At 43.3% G+C, this 17200-nt stretch overlaps 1 protein-coding gene across 1 annotated transcript; it reads left to right on the forward strand.

The window, feature by feature from the left end:
* The first annotated feature begins 725 nt into the window (after window positions 1-725).
* Window positions 726-13961, forward strand: LOC308146649 (uncharacterized protein). Its single transcript, XM_080518552.1, has 6 exons — window positions 726-819; window positions 1471-1738; window positions 1956-2938; window positions 4133-4143; window positions 6927-7201; window positions 8181-13961. The coding sequence occupies exons 2-6, from the start codon at window positions 1480-1482 to the stop codon at window positions 13085-13087; spliced, it is 6435 nt and encodes a 2144-aa protein (XP_080374678.1). The 5' UTR covers window positions 726-819; window positions 1471-1479; the 3' UTR covers window positions 13088-13961.
* The last annotated feature ends 3239 nt before the right edge of the window (window positions 13962-17200 follow it).

Consider the following 17200-nt stretch of genomic DNA (forward strand, 5'->3'; position numbering starts at 1 on the left):
GTTTCATTTTGCCAAACTTGGAAACTGTTCACTCAAAGCTGAGTGAATTTTTTAATGAAGTGAATTTACAGCCCTAATGTATCTATACATCTATAGAGCAGCCTGGTAAGGCGGCATCTAGTCAGTATATATCTATGAGGGGGCAAGTCCTACTGACATGATCATGTTACCGGCGGGAAACCCCGCCCCCCCCGTTCCGTCTCAGTCTGGTTTGATTGGTTGGCTTCACACTTCAGGAAGCAGCTCCTCCTCTTTCAAGCTCAAAATGAAAATCCAAGTCAGACTCTTGTAACTTCATGAAAGGAACTACATTGTTTCTTGCCGTTTCCAGTCGTGCTTCCAGCTCCAGAAGTGAGTAAATATTTTTCATCCGTTGCTTGGTTTGTAATTCAAACTGGTCTGGAGTGATGTACTGTGGATGCTTCAGTTTTATTTAATTATTTTTTTAACGTGGAAGGTTCTGAGACGAGGAGACTTGCTGAAATGTGTTTCTGAGTAAACAAACGGGAGGGGGGGGGGGGGGGCGGTGTAACTCATAGTAAGCAAATCATATTTAAGTTATTATCTAGCGATAATTCAGTCCAAAAACAACAGTGATGCGACATGTTTGAAATATCTGCAGCTCTGGATCAGATCCAACGTGTCTGGACGAGATCCGACTGTTTCATCAATAAGACGCGAGATGTGTTCTTGGCTTCGTCAGAGACTCGTACACATCAGCAGCAACGAAGACAATCAAGGACAGCCGTTTGGACAAGAAGCCAAACCCACCAGGTGTGAACTCACCTGGTAGAAGCTGCAGGGATCCTCGTGGAGCAGGTGACTCAATCATTCATTCATTTTATGATACAAACTTGAAATTTGGCACAAAAAAAAGTTTATTGTATGCGAGACAAAGTGGTTCGCCACGAAAAAAATCCTTCCAGCATGGTGGCCATTTTCCAAGATGGCAGCAAGATTGCCCTTTCCTTGTAAAAATATTGATACATATACCTCCAAACAGAGTTCGAAGTCGGATAGACGATGAGTTCCTTTGCTATCGTGACATTTAAATTGGGTGTGGAAACACTACTGGACATTCAGAGCATCCAATATGGCGGCCAATATACAAGATGGCCACCAAGGAGCAGCCATGTGAAACTGAGTCCAAAAAATATTTTTTTTAATCTGCCTACATAGTATTTTCTGATATGGCAATTGGATGCATTTTGTCATGTTATAACAGAATTTAATACAAAAACACACGAGATAGGAAAAATAGACATGTAAACATGTAAACAATTGGAATTTTTTCTTCAAACCAACATGACAGTGACTTCCTGTTGTAGCTGCTGTAGCTATCATGAGGTTTTTTTTTTACTATTTTTAAAATGACATGAAAAAAAATTGTTTAAACATGCTGCAAAAAAATTTATATTCTTCGTCATGGTTTGTAACTGTTTGGTAACTGAGGTTATTCCAATCGTTCAGGGGTTTAGGATGACAACAGTCACAGAACAACTGTGGAGGGTCCTGCAGGGCTTGACCGACGAACAGTTCAAAGAATTTAAGTCTGTTCTGAAGTGGAGCGATGTGGCCGGCGGTCCCATCCCGGTGGCCCGGCTGGAAAAAGCCGACCGGCCGGACACGGTGGACCTCATGGTCCAGAAATATCTTGGTGACGGAGCTCTGAAGATCACTGCTGAGATCTTAGAGAAGCTGAATCGGAACGATCTGTCGCAGAGCTTACAAACCGGAGGTGAGCATCGCTTCCTGTGTTGTCCATCAAAATCTCATGTTTTCGTGGTCCTCCTCCTTATGGGCAATTCTGGTTTCAACAAAGAGCCCAAAATTAAAAAAAAAAAACAACTTGGCCACTTTCAAACTGCAGATTTTCTGGCAAGTTTCAACCGAGGTCCAACGCATGTTTTAACAAGGAAAACGCTGACCAGATGTGTTTCCCCTCCTTGTTTCAGGCATCCAAAAGCAGGAAAGTCAAACCAATAAGGCAAAAATCCAGCAGATGATGGAGGAACGACAGAAAAAGATTTGGGAAATCAAGAAGTCATCTGAAACCAGCAGGAAGTCGGCAGAGCAACAGATCAGGAACAGTGGGAGAGTTTTTGCTGTTTTGCATCGGTCTTTGGATGAGAGCCTGCGGAATCTCACGGCAGAGATTGAGGAAAAGCAGAAAAGTACTCAAGAAGAGGCCGACGTGCTGATCCAAGAGCTGGAACGGGAGTTGTCGGTGCTAGCTAGCAAGGGTCAGTCTGATGTCATCCCTCAGTTCTCTGGGAAGAAGTGGACGGAGGTCAGCGTGTCTCAGCCGCCATACGGACGCACCGTGTTCACCACGGTGACTCTAATGAAGGAGAAGCTCACTCAAGAGATGGAGACGCACCTCGCGAAGGCCAAACTGACCCGGGCGCAGCAGTTTGCGGTGGACGTGACGCTCGACCCCGACACGGCGCATCCGAATCTCATCCTGTCCAATGACGAGAAACAAGTCTACAGCAGCAAAGTGGTGCAGAACCTCCCCGACAGTCCCGGCAGATTCAACGTAGCCATCAACGCTCTGGCGAGACAGAGTTTCTCCTCTGGAAGGTTTTACTACGAGGTGCAGGTGGAACGAAAGACTTCGTGGGACTTAGGCGTCGTCCAGGAGTCCGTCAACAGGAAGGGATCCATTGCCGTGAAACCCGAGAACGGATTCTGGACCATCGGCTTGAGGGCGGGAGGGAAATACATAGCCTCCGCCATTCACCTCAGTGTGAAGAGTCCGCTGAAGAAGGTGGGCGTGTTCGTCGATTACGACAACAAGTCGATTTCTTTTTTTGATGTGGACTCTGCCGATATCATTCATTATTTCAAAGACTGTTCCTTTAAGGGGAAACTCCTTCCATTTTTCTGTCCTGGAACCCATACGGGTGGACAAAACGCCCCTCTCATCATCTGCCCCGTCAGTCATAAGGATTAGATCTGATCAGACGCAAGGGTGTCGGGTTCATTCAGTAGAAGCACTCAGAAGATCTTCAGCAAAGTCAAAGGCAGCTGTGTCACGATCACGCTCTCGGAGGGCCACCATCCTACATTTCAGATGACTCTTTTTGGGTTCCTGGTGAACTCCAGCGATGACGGAAGCTTGGTGGAATAAACCATTGTGGATCTATGCAGCAGTGTCATTTAGTCACATTGACACACTGGTGCTTTTACTGATACCCTACTTTCTTTTTTCTACTACGACTGGTACTTCATTTTCACTATTGGTCCTCCATTACAATTAATGGCACTTTTAATGATTATAATAAAAGTTTTACTGATATTCCATTACTATTATTGTTACTTTATTACTGTGACTACATTTTTTTTTTTTTACGATTCTATTAAACAATTTCTGATCATTTAACTTATTCTTTATTGTGATTAATAAATTTTTTTCTACAATTACTATGATCCCACGAAAAGGATGTGTGTGAGAGAGAGAATGTGAGGTTTAAAAGTATTTCATACTCTTAATCGAGTATGAATTGCTCTCTTTAATGCATTTCTTTTATTTCTTTGACAGACTTTGATGTGTTCACTGTATTTCTTTGGAAATCACTGTGAACTGCCTTGTGTCTGAATGGTGCTCTACATTTTGTTTGAGCAACTAGTAGTACTTCTATTGGTACTTTTGTTATGACTACTGGTCCTTTATTATTCTTGGTACTTTTACTTTTTTTTTTTTAAGCACTTTTACTCATAGTTTATTAATGCTACAGGTACTGTAATACTGCTGGTAGTACTTTTTACTACTACTAGGCATGGAAAAATGTTGCGTAACGCCTCTGGGTCGGCACAGATGTTTGTCGAGAGATAATAGGAGGCCGGAGGCCAGCCCCCACCCCCCCCCCCCCCCCCCCCCCCCATCCCCCCTCCCTTGGCCCTCTGAATCAGGAAACGAGCAGAAACCGAAAGTATGATTAGACGAGCTCCTCTTATCCAGCAAGGAGCCGTCGTCTACCGACACGGAGCGAGTCGTCTGGATATGCACGGAAAGAAATCGCGGGACAACTTTGGTGAGTTCACCCACACTCATGTCACACACACACACACACACACACACACTTTAGGAGTTGTGAGTCTTCGTGCCTTCGACTTTTTACGGTTTAAGGAGCGTGCAGAGTGGGGGAGGGGGTGGGGGGTTTTTGAGTTCCAACCGGTTTCTGTCAGAGTTGTTCTGAGCTGCATATTTTTAAGTGTAAATTATAGTGAACAACAAGGCGAGCGGTCCTCACAGTGCCAGGAAGACGTGTGTGTGTGTGTGTCGCCTCACACCACAACGTTTGCCGTCGAGTCGAACATGAGCAGACGTCAATAAAGAGGAATGTGTACTTTGTGAAGCCCTGCAGGACACTCATACGTCCATCAAACAGTGAGGCAATATGACCAAATGAGGAAATGGCAACAGGAAGTGATGCAATTCAAACCACAACAAATCACTGAAGGGTCACATGTAATTAGTTACACATTTTGAGTAACTCGGGCCTTTGCGCTGCAGCGTGAACAGCCTTTTAAAGTTTTAGTTACATTCCACGCTGATTCACAAAACTTGTTTCATCTTCAGGAAAAAAAAATACCAGCTGAAAAACACACACACGCAAGGAAACAAAAAATAAGAACACAGAAACATTCTTTTAAAAAGGATAAAGGATTAAAGAAAAGGGCAAAAAAAAAAAAAACATGGAGGGAAGGAAAAAAGGGAAAAAAAAGATCCTAAAAAGAAACAAGGGTAAAACGATTCAAAAGAAATAGTTGGTACAGCTCAAACTGCTCCAACAGTTTGAAGCACACGGAGACTGTGAACAGTGAAAAGGCTGGAGCGTGAAGAATCTCGAAAAATGTCCACGAAAACTCCAATTGTAATGAAACCTTTAGGGGGAAATGACTGGATCTAAATATCCAAAAGACAAGGGTGCTGTGCTTTGTGGACCGGGACAGAGCAGCAATTCGGCACAAACTCCACTGTCCCACTTGTACGAGCGCTCCGTGATCAGGGAAGCCATCCTGAAAACAGAGGGACCCTCCCATCCCCTCCGTCACTCCACCACCCTCCACCCATCAGGCAGAAGATACAAAGCCTCACTGGCCAGAAAAACAATATACAAAAAAATCATTCATTCCTTCTGCAGTCACAACCCTCAACAGCAGAGGAAACATAATTCCAAGAACTGAACAACTCGCAGCCGGCCCTTTCCTTTTTCGGTTATTTTAAGTAATAATGTTATTGTATATTGTCTTTTATTACTAATATTATGAGTATTGCTGTTCTTGATGCCTTTTATGTGTACGTATTTAGCCATTTTTGAGTCCTGTCAAATACATTTCTGGTACCCTTTGAGTCAGACAATAAAATTCTATCCATCTACATCTAAATTTTACCCATGACAATGAATGCAACCTGCGTTTTTGTATGAAGAGACATTTGTATTTTTTATTTACTGATCCATCAGTGAACTTTAGCACTGGCATAATCCGTCCTGCTTCCTGGACCAATGTTTGATGGCAGTGTCAGCAGCGGTTTCTCTCTGTAATGCTAGCTGAGCTGGCAGTTAGCATTAGCATCAATGTCGCCAAAGCTATTGTATTTCTGTTGAACTCGTTGAGCTGAAAGCGTCACCGCTCCGTTTGTCGCCTCCGTAGCTCAAACATGAAGCGAACTGAAAGTTGCTGTCTCTGTTCTGGTGACCGAGAAAACTGTTAGCGTTAGCATTTTCGGAAGTTTCTGTGTGTCTGTATCCTGGCTGAGTGAAGTGAGCCTTTAGCTTGGGTCGGTCTTTTTCTTCTGCACATGCTCAGTCGATGGACAATAACAATGTTTGCCTCCAGAGTGTCATGATTTCCGGTCCACGTTCTCCTGGGACTCGGTGGTTTTATAGTTGGAAGACACTGTAACAACAATCCAACTTGGCTGTCTGCCAACGAGTACGTCTGCGTTCTCCCATTATTAATGTTTATAGTAAATTGTAGTGTGTGTGTGTGTGTGTTTGTTTTCATTACAAAAACAACGAATAGCACCAATTGGCACGCTCGCTACATTTTCAAACTTTTCTGATAAGAAAATGCAAAACGACGTGTCTTCACTTGTTGTGTAAACGGCGCCTTAAAGACTGGCTGCTGGGTATAATCAGGACTTGAGCAGGTTTTACAGACTGATAATCTTCCATCTTTTTCAGGATTCATCAGATTTCGTCAGCGGAACTGAAGATGGATTGATGTTAAGCTCCTGAGAAGGAGAAGGTACCCACCTCTATTCAACAACAGAAAATAACTTTCCTATTTGTATTTTACTGCAGTCTAAAGTGGAATTTATTTAGTCAAGTTCATCTGAGAAGAATGAACTGCACCGCCCCCCCCAAGTGAACCGCAAACAGTTAGAAGCTAACTGTTAGCTGCTAACAGAGACCAACCGTTTGAAACAATTAAGACAAACCCCATAAGCTGCTGTGAGCTGCGTTGTTAGCTGCTAACAGTTAGAGCTCAATTCCGAAACAGTTGAGACGGATCCCATTAACTGCTAACTGTTAGCTGCAACATTTAGCCATAACCAGTTTAACTGTTCGCAAAGCCATTTACTGCTAAAAGTTTGGATGGACACTGTGAGCTGCTAAAAACTGTAAGCTGCCGAAGACTTTGCTTGGTGCAAGTATTTCAACTGGACTTGTTGACTGCTGTGCCGTGTGGAATTGGCCTAAAAAAATATGGTTACATGCAATGGCGTTGTCATGTGGACAGGGCCTAGGTTTCAAGTTGTTGGGGAATTTCAACATTCAAGTTAAAATGGCTACAGTAATATTTAGGTTCTTGAAAGTAAAATGCAACATTTCTTGGGAAATCTAGACAATTTCATATTCAGAGAGCAGCTTGAACCATCACAGATTCCTCAGCATCTCTCATTTGTTCTGTAGGTCCAAAGGAGCCAGGATGTCGAGTGTCCGGGAGAATATCTGGCGCGTTCTCCAGGAGCTCAACCGCAAACAATTCCGGGAGTTCAAGTGGCTCCTGAAGCTGAATGGCATCCCTGAGTCCCGGCTGGAGGATGCTACCATTGAGGACGTGGCGGACATCATTGCAGAGAAATACAGCGAGCCTGAAGCACTGAGGGTCACCATGAAGATCCTCAACAAGGTCCACAGAACCGACCTGGTGGCCGAGTTGGAAAGCTGTGGATCGGGACTTACAGGTGACCTCCACTAACTGCCTCTACAGGAGGGCACATCCGGTCTGCTGCCCCCTGCAGGATTCATCATGCATACTCAACTTTACCATTACCGTCACACCCAAAGCCTTCTTTTTCACCAGTGCATATGTATGTACAGTTCATGTATGAATATGTGCACAGTGACTGCGTACAAACATTTATAGAATATTGTTCTCTGCATGCATGTGTGTGTGGTTTCATAACAAACAAACAAAAAACAACAGTGCCACCTCATGGTCAGCTTTGACAAAAGAATACCTCCTTGATATGTGGAGATGAATTGAAAGGCTATATGTCAAGAGATGAAATGGTAACACAGCTAAAAATAATTAAAACTATTGAAACTGCAGATAATTAAAATAAAAATGGCAAAAACGGCTACAATAGATTAAACTAAATAGCTAAAACTATTAAAACAGCTAAAATTCCTAATTGGTATATTCTTATTTTTTTTCGCTTTCATTTCATTAATGTATTTCAATATATTATTTATCTTATATAATATGTGATTATATGCACACACAAACAAACATATATATATTAATATGCAAATTCAGATTTAGCTTAAATTATCATTACCATTATATTATTTCTGCTGTTATTGTGCAAATGTATATATATGCAGGTATATATGTAAATGTAAATCATGTTTATTTCTGAAAGATATGCATATTTTCATATTTTCCTTAACATAGAATAAGCATTTACTAAAATTGGTATACAGAAGGAAATGGCTAAAAACACACAAAAAAATCAGGCAGCCAGCCAGCAGTGTAACTAGCATTTAACAGAACGAGGAAGACCAAATTCTGTTTGGACTTCCAAACTTTTTCTTCTCAGATGAATTTGACTAAAACTAAGGTGAACCTCTTAGGACTACATTAGTTAGAGACTTGTGAAACTATCCTGTCATGAATGAAGTGTCAAAGAGAAATCATGTGTGTGCCTCACTTTGTTCTAGATCTGAAGAAAGACTCTGGTGGTCAGAAAGAAGAACACAACCGAAAAGAGGCCAAAGTGGACCTGAAGAGCGTCCAGAAGTTTGCAGTGGAGGTGACTCTCGATGACGACACTGTTCATCCCCACCTCATCCTGTCCAAAGACAGGAAACAAGTACATCACAGTGACAAGAAGAAGACACTCCCAGATAATCCCAAGCGGTTCGATTCATGTGTTAATGTCTTAGGAAAGGAGGGATTCTCCTTCGGGAGGTTTTATTTTGAGGTTGAAGTAAAAGGAAAGACAGCCTGGGCAATCGGAGTGGCAAGGGAGTCCATCACACGAAAAGGAGATATCACAGCCAAACCTAAGAAAGGCTTCTGGACCATAATGATGAAGAGCGGAGACCAGTATGAAGCAAACGATGACAGTCGAGTCAAGCTCTCTGTGAACCAGCCTCAGAAGGTAGGGGTGTATGTGGATTATGAGGAAGGTCTGGTTTCCTTCTACGATGTGGATTCGGCGGCTCATCTCTACTCCTTCACAGACTGCGACTTCCAAGAGACGCTCTACCCATTCTTCACCCCCTTCAAAAATGACGAGGGGAAGAATTCTGCCCCACTCATCTTAACGCCAGTTAACCCACCGCAGAAAGTGAGGAAATGCATTTCTGAGGGTCCAAAAGAAGACTCCGAACAAAAGATGGCAGAGCTGAAGAGTGTCCAGCAGTTTGCAGTGAAGGTGACTCTAGATCCAGACACGGCACATCCCGCCCTCGTTCTGTCTGATGATGAAAAAGAGGTGTTCTGCACTGAAGTGTACAAGAAAGTCCCAAAGACCTCCAAGAGATTCACGAGCTGTGTGAATGTTCTAGGAAAGCAGGGCTTCTCCTCTGGGAGGTTTTACTTTGAGGCCCAGGTTAAACACAAGACTGCCTGGACAGTGGGTGTGGCCAAGGAGACCATTGAAAGACAGGGAAGTGTTACTTTGAATCCCAGCAATGGCTTCTGGACACTTTGGTTACGAAATAAGACAGAATACGAGGCCATTGATGAGCCCTCAGTGCCTCTTTCTGTGAAGTCTTGCATTGAGAAAGTGGGTGTGTTCGTAGACTACGACGGAGGTCAGGTCTCCTTTTATAATGCAGACACTGCAGATCTTCTGTACAGCTTCACCAGCTGCTCCTTCTCAGGGAGGATCTTCCCATACTTCAGCCCCTGTACCAGCAACGGTGGGGAGAATTCTGCTCCTCTGGTCATCACCTCACTTGACCACATCCTAAAGAAGAAGGTGGAGCTGACAAAGATGCAGCACTTTGCAGTGGAGGTTACTCTTGATCCTGATACGGCACATCCTGCACTTGTTCTATCCAAAGATGGGAAACAAGTGTACGATGGTGACGTGCGGCAGAAACTTCCATACAACCCAAAGAGGTTCAAAAGATGTGTCAATGTCTTGGGGAAGCAGAGTTTCTCCTCTGGGAAATTTTACTTTGAGGTTCAGGTGAAAGGAAAGACCGCTTGGACCGTGGGAGTCGCCAAAGAGTCGATTGAACGAAAGGGAGACATCACGCTGTGTCCTGACGAAGGCTTCTGGACAATATGGTTGAGAAATGGACATGACTACAAGGCAAAGACAGATCCCTCAGTTGGCCTCTCGGTCAAGTCACAGCTCCAGACGGTGGGAGTGTTTGTCGATTACGAGGATGGTCTGGTTTCCTTTTACGATGTAGAATTGGGAGATCTTCTCCATTCCTTTACCAACTGCACCTTTGCCGAGAAGATATTCCCATATTTCAGTCCTTGTACTTGCGATGGTGGTCAAAATTCTGCACCTTTGATCATTGCGTCACTCGATCACATCTTGACTCCTGATTCCGGAATTCTAAAAGAAGAGTATGATAGAAAGAAACTGAAGCTGAAGGAGGCACAGGATTGTGAGGTTGAAGTGACTCTGGATTCCGACACAGCACATCCCGCTCTCATCCTGTCTGATGATGGGAAGCAGGTCTACTGCACTGATGTCTACAAGAAACTCCCGGACAACCCCAAGAGGTTTGACACATGTGTGGATGTCTTAGGGAGGCAGAGTTTCTCCTCTGGAAGATATTACTTTGAGGTTCAAGTTCAGGATAAGACTGCCTGGACTGTCGGGCTGGCCAGTGAGTCTATCAACAGGAAGGGAACCATCACACTGAGTCCTGAAGATGGTTTCTGGGTAATTAGGTTAAAAAATAAAACCGAGTACAAGGCGATTGATGACCCTTCACGTTCTCTCTCTGTGAAGTCACATCTTCAGAGGGTGGGGGTGTTTTTGGATTATGAAAAAGGTGTCATCTCCTTTTATGACGTCGATTCTTCAGATCTAATCTACTCCTTTACCGAATGTCATTTCATGGAGGAGCTCCACCCCTTCTTCAGTCCAAGCACTATTGATGGAGGCGTAAATACCGCACCCCTTGTAATTTGCCGAGTGAACCAGAAGGAGGATGAGGAGATAAAGAAGGTGGTGCTTGGGAATGTCAAACAGTTTGCAGTGGAGGTGACTCTGGATCCCGACACTGCAAATGGTTACCTTGCCCTGTCTGATGATGGGAAAAAGGTACATGACACCGATGTAGAAAAGAATCTCCCAAAGAATCCTAAAAGGTTTGAGCAGTCAGGTGGCGTTTTAGGGAAGCAGAGTTTCTCTTCTGGAAAACATTATTATGAGGTTCAGGTGAAGGGAAAGACTGCCTGGAGTTTGGGAGTGGCCAGTGATACCGTCAATAGGAAAGGAAAAATCACACTGAGCCCTGAAGATGGCTTCTGGACAATATGCTTGAGAAAAAATGTGCACACTGCCAATGATGACAGTCCAGTCAGTCTCTCCATTAGACAGGAGCTTCATAAGGTGGGAATCTTTGTGGATTACGATGGAGGAGTCGTTTCCTTTTACAATGCAGATTCTGGAGATCTCCTCTACTCCTACAATGAGTGTGTATTTTCAGAGAAACTCTACCCATTCTTCAGCCCCAGTGATAACAACAAAGGTAAAAATGCTAGACCATTGATCATTACTCCTGTAAATTGTCCATCGGACAATAAGACCAAACTGATAAGCCTCCAGCAGTTTGCGGTGGAGGTGACTCTGGATCCCGACACAGCAAATCCTTACCTCATCTTGTCTGATGATGGGAAGCAAGTACACGATAGTGATGTGAGAAAGAAGCTTCCAGAAAACCCTAAGAGATTTGATAGGTGTGTCGATGTCTTAGGTAAGCAGAGTTTCTCTTCTGGCAAACATTACTACGAGGTGCAGGTCAAGGGGAAGACTGCCTGGAGTTTAGGACTGGCCAGTGAGTCGGTCAATCGGAAGGGGAAAATCACACTGAGCCCTGAAGACGGTTTCTGGACAATATGGTTGAGAAAGAAGGACGAGTACACGGCTAACGATGACCATCCAGTACAACTCTCGCTTCATAAGAAACCGCAAAAAGTTGGAATCTTTGTGGATTATGAAGGAGGTATCATCGCCTTCTACGATGCAGATTCCGGAGATCTCCTCTACGATTACACAGAGTGCTCCTTTACGGAGAAACTCCACCCATTCTTCAGCCCTAGTGCCAATGACCATGGCATAAATTCGGCTCCACTGATCATTTCTCCGGAGAATCACCCTGCAACAAAGGACGGAGAAAGAAAAAAGTCCAAACTGAGGAGCATCCAGCAGTTTGCAGTGGAGGTGATTCTGGATCCCAATACTGCAAATCCTTATCTTGTCCTGTCGAGTGATGGGAAAAAAGTTCATCATGGAGACATTAAACAAAACCTCTCAGACAACCCCAAGAGGTTTGATGCATGTTTCAATGTCTTGGGAAAGCAGGGTTTCTCCTCAGGAAAATTCTACTTCGAAGTTGAGGTACAACAGAAGACAGATTGGACTGTGGGAGTGGCCAAAGAGTCAAGTAAGAGAAAGGGAAACATCACACTCAGCCCAGAAGATGGTTTCTGGACAATATGGTTAAGAAATGAAGATGAATACGAGGCGATAGACTACCCGTCAGTTCACCTGTCTGTGAAGTCAGATCTTCAGAAAGTGGGGGTGTTTGTGGACTATGAGGAGGGTGTGGTTTCATTTTATGACGCAGACTCTGCAGATCACCTCTACACCTTTACAGAATGCTCCTTTTCTGGGAAACTTTTCCCGCTCCTCAATCCATTCACTAATGAGGGAGGCAAAAATTCAGCTCCTTTGACCATCTCCTCTCTAAATCCCAAAACCACTGTCAAGACCTCAGATCCCCACAAAGAGAGGGAGGACCAGGAGAGAATGAAAGCCAAGCTGGACAGGATCCGGCAGTTTGCACAAGAGGTGACCCTGGATCCCGACACATCACATCCACACCTTATCTTGTCAGGCGATGGGAAACAGGTCCATCATGGAGACGTGCGGCAGAAACTCCCGTACAACCCCAAGAGGTTCAGACGATGCGTCAATGTCTTAGGAAAGCAGAGTATCTCCTCGGGGCAATTTTACTATGAAGTTCAGGTTAAGGGAAAGAATGCCTGGACTGTTGGAGTGGCCAAAGAGTCCATCGAGAGAAAAGGAGACATCACACTCTGCCCGGACAACGGCTTCTGGACGATTTGGTTGAGGAACGGAGACGAGTACGAGGCCATCGACGACCCTTCAGTGTCCCTAACTGTGCAGTCCCGCATCGAGAAGGTAGCGGTGTTTGTGGATTACGACGACAATCAGGTCACCTTTTACGACGCCGATACGGCAGATCACCTCTACACCTTCGACGACTGCGGCTTCACTGAGAAGCTCCTGCCGTACTTCAGTCCGTGCACCAACAACGATGGGGAAAATTCGGCTCCACTGATTGTAACGGCTGTCGAAAGATCAACTACAAAGGAGCCGGGAGATTTTTGCCAATCAAGTTAACTTGAAAGAAACTCAAAATACAACTTTGGGCACCATTAGGAATTTGTGAAAAGGACTTTTTCTTGGGCTGTCTTGCAACGGAGCCATGTTTCCAGTCAGATTTGCAATACTTACGAGCTGAATTTTGTGTGGTTTAAGGAGTCACAGTGTACCGTTTACCTTCCAGAGCCGCCACGACACACCATATAAGCCATACATTGGATTTTACAGGAGTTTGACGACATACGTCCTTTCTGGCTCAGGAACATACAGTCTGGTTATGAGCTTGACTCACTAACACAAGACCACCAGTGAATCTGTTACAATTGAGGGTGTTTCAGGAATAAACCTTTAAACAAATCTAATTATTACTTAGAAGAGGTATTTGTTGTCATTCTATTGGAACTAACTGCGTTGTATCAAGTGTAACGCAATGTCATTGTCTTTGTATATTCCAGAAATACTGCAAATGCTACAGTGTTTAACAAAACTATACGAGTTCATTGCATCTGAGAATCTCTGTTTACCATTTGGTAAAATATGTGGATGTCATCACGTACGGTCAGTGATCTGATGAAGTGTTTCATCTGCCAAAAAGTGGAACTCTTAAAATGATTGAAATTTGTGCATGATCGGTTTATCAATATGATGTTAAGCTGCCTGTTTCTTACTGGCTGAAACCAGTGTTGTTTTTTTTATTTTGTTTTACATCATTTAGCTGATATTTCATCGCTTTGAATTTATTACCCCGAATTATCTGAAGGTGATCTGGTTTTTCACAACAAACAAAAATGTGATTAAAAAAAGAATACTTTCATTGCTTTGTTTTTTGTTTTTACATGATTTTATCCAATATAAAGATGTGTATGACATGGATAACTGAAAGCAATACACAAGGTGCATTTGGAAATAAATCTTTCTGACAGAAATCAAGTGTTTTCTCCACTGACGGTTTTTATCGAAGAAACGGAGCAGCCAGTCAGGAGACCTCACATAGAATCAAACACATGTAAAGGCAGGACTTAAAGGCGCTTCCTCTCGGTATTGTGTGCACTTCCTGTTAGCCCTCAGAAGCAGAATTTCATAACCCACCTGAATTCAGAGAGGCCACAGACAGAGACAGCCTGCGCTTTTAGAAAAGTTTAAACGAAACCAGAATATGTGGACAAGCAGAAATGGTGATTAAACCAAGCCACAGCAGCCCCCCCCCCCCCCCCCCCCCCCCAAAAAAAAAAAAAAACAACGGTCATACATTTGTACTGGAGCAAATGATAAGAAAACACAAGGAGGTTATTTGCTGGTTTATTCACATTTTAGCAACTGATGAGATTTTAACCTTCCAGTTTTCTAGAAAACTCCAAACAAAGGCCAAAAAAAAAAGTAGGATTCAATTGTGTGCTGGGTTCAATTACATTGATCCAAGCAGAAGTGACTGATGCAATTCAATTCTTCTGCATTTTTGGTGTAGTTGGTGAGTCACAGCGCCACCTAAAGGGCTGGCATATGTTGAGCAGTGTTCATAGTGATGTGTGGACATGTGCCTTCGTTCTCACAACGCCCCGCCAAGGACGAGAACACGAGATGTCAATATGGATTACATTGCAGCAAAGGAAACAAGACGATTCTGAAACGTTTTAACTGGACTCCCAAGAACTGCGAACTAAAAACAACCGTTGTGAAGCAGGTGCCAACAAATGACTGTTATTAGAACGTTTCAATGAGGCTCAACAGGAAACGAATCAGCGACTTTCAAATCGTGTTCTTGTCTTGTTTTAGCAAAAATGAAAAGAAGGAATGTGTTTCAGACTGCAGGACAACGGGAGATTTATCGGACTCGTTTCAACCAGACTGAAGCAAATCAGGCTGCAGCAAAGGCAAATACAGTGGCTTGCAAAAGTATTCATACCCTTTGAACTTTCCCACATTTTGTCACATTACACGCCACAAACAAATATATTTGATTGGAATTTTATGTGAAAGACCAACACAAAGTGTCGCACAATTGTGAAGTACAAAGGAAATTATACATGACTTTAAATTTCTTTCACAAATAAAAAAAAACTGAAAAGTGCAGCATGCAAAAGTATTCCGCCCCCCCCGGAGTCAATATCCAGAGACTGAGATTTTTGCCCATTCTTCTTTGCAAAACAGCTCAAGCTGAGTCAAATTAGATGGAGAGCATTTGCAAACGGCAGTTTTCAGATCTGGCCACAGATTCTCGACGGGGTTTAGGTCGGGACTTTGACTGGAAGGTGAACCTCCGCCCCAGTCTCAAGTCTTTTGCAGACTCCCAACAGGTTTTCTTCCAAGATTGCCCTGTATGAGGCTCCATCCATCTTCCCATCAACTCTGACCAACTTCCCCGTCCCTGCTGAAGAGCAGCACCCCCAGAGCATGATGCTACCACCACCATGTTTGACGGTGTGTTCAGGGTGAGGTGCAGTGTTCGGTTTCCGCGTAACGTTTTGCATTTCGGCCAAAAAAGTTCCATTTTGGTCTCGTCTGACCAGAGCACCTTCTTCCACGTTAGCTGTGTCCCCCCCACATGGTTTCTGGCAAACTGCAAACGGGACTTCTTAATGGCTTTCTTCTTGCCACTCTTCCATAAAGGCCAGATTTGTGGAGCGCACGCCCAATAGTTGTCCTGTGGACAGATTCACTCACCTGAGCTGTGGGTCCAGAGTCACCATGGGCCTCTTGGCTGCACCTCTGGTCAGTGCCCTCCTTGTCCGGCCTGGAAGTTTCGCTGGACGGCCGTGTCTTGGTCGGTTCGCAGTCGTGCCATACTCTTTCCATTTCCCGATAATGGATTGAACAGTGTTAAAGCCGGGTTATCGCCTAACCCTGCTTTAAACTTCTCCACAACTTTATCTCTGACCTGTCTGGCGTCTTCCTTTGACCTCATGGTCCCGTTTGCTCAACAATGTTCTCTTAACGAACCTCTGAGGCGTCACAGAACAGCTGTATCTGTACTGAGATGAGATTACACACAGGTGGACTCTATTCACTCATTAGGTCCACATTCAATCATTCAGCAGTCGTCAGGCATCTTCTGAAGGCAGTTGGTTGAACTCGGAGAAAAGGGGGCGGAATACTTTTGCACGCTGCACTTTTCAGTGTTTTATTTGTGAAAAAAAATTAAAGTCATGTATAATTTTCTTTGTACTTCACAATTGTGTGGCACTTCGTGTTGGTCTTTCACATAAAATTCCAATCAAATATATTTATGTTTGTGGCGTGTAATGTGACAAACTGTGGAAAAGTTCAAGGGGCATCAACACTTTTGCAAGCCACCGTAAGCTTTTTTTAAAAAAATATATCACTTTTAAATAAGGAACAAAATCAAGTAAAGTACAACATCGCTTATGTTTGGCCTTAGAAGCTTCAAGCAGATTTAATTGGGGAGAAAATTTTTTTTTTTTGACAAAACAAAACCAAGATGATTTTTTGTTTGTTTTGTTTTTCCTTGAAAGAAAATTTGGGAGTGAAAAACAAGTTATTGTCGTAGATAAATGTCCAACGTGTTGAAATGGGAAGAGGATCTGAACAGAAACAAACACTGCCCCCTGCTGGCGTCTTCCACACTCGAACCTCACTATTTTACCAAGCTGCTCTTCATCAGCAGCCGAGTGGTTAAACTTCCACCATCTGTCCCTCAGTGAAATTAATGAATATTCATTACCTATACTTAATGCTCCACATCTTGAGCAATCGGGATTGTTCACCACTTTTTCTTCACATTCTCCACCTGAAAATATTTACATTAGAACATCAGGATGTGAAATCATTTATTAGATTGTAGGATGTCTGAAAGAAAACATTTATTTATGTTAAAGTCCAACAGGAGACGAGATAATTATTCGTCCATTTCAATCAGGCTACAACAAAACACATCAATAGACAAGATAATTGTATTACTAACAATTAGTAATACATAAAAAAAGATCAATTCTGATCAGGCTACAACAAAAGACAAGATAATCAATTTTTAAAATCTGGCTGTAAACAAAGGACCAGATAATCAATCAGGTTACAACGAAACACATCAATAGACAAGAAAATTACTTTAGTAACAATTATATATATATATATTAAAAAAAAAAAAGGATCAATTCTGATCAGGCGATCAACAAA

The sequence above is a fragment of the Blennius ocellaris genome (assembly GCF_963422515.1).
Source record: "Blennius ocellaris genome assembly, chromosome: 22".
Classification (NCBI taxonomy): Eukaryota; Metazoa; Chordata; class Actinopteri; order Blenniiformes; family Blenniidae; genus Blennius; species Blennius ocellaris.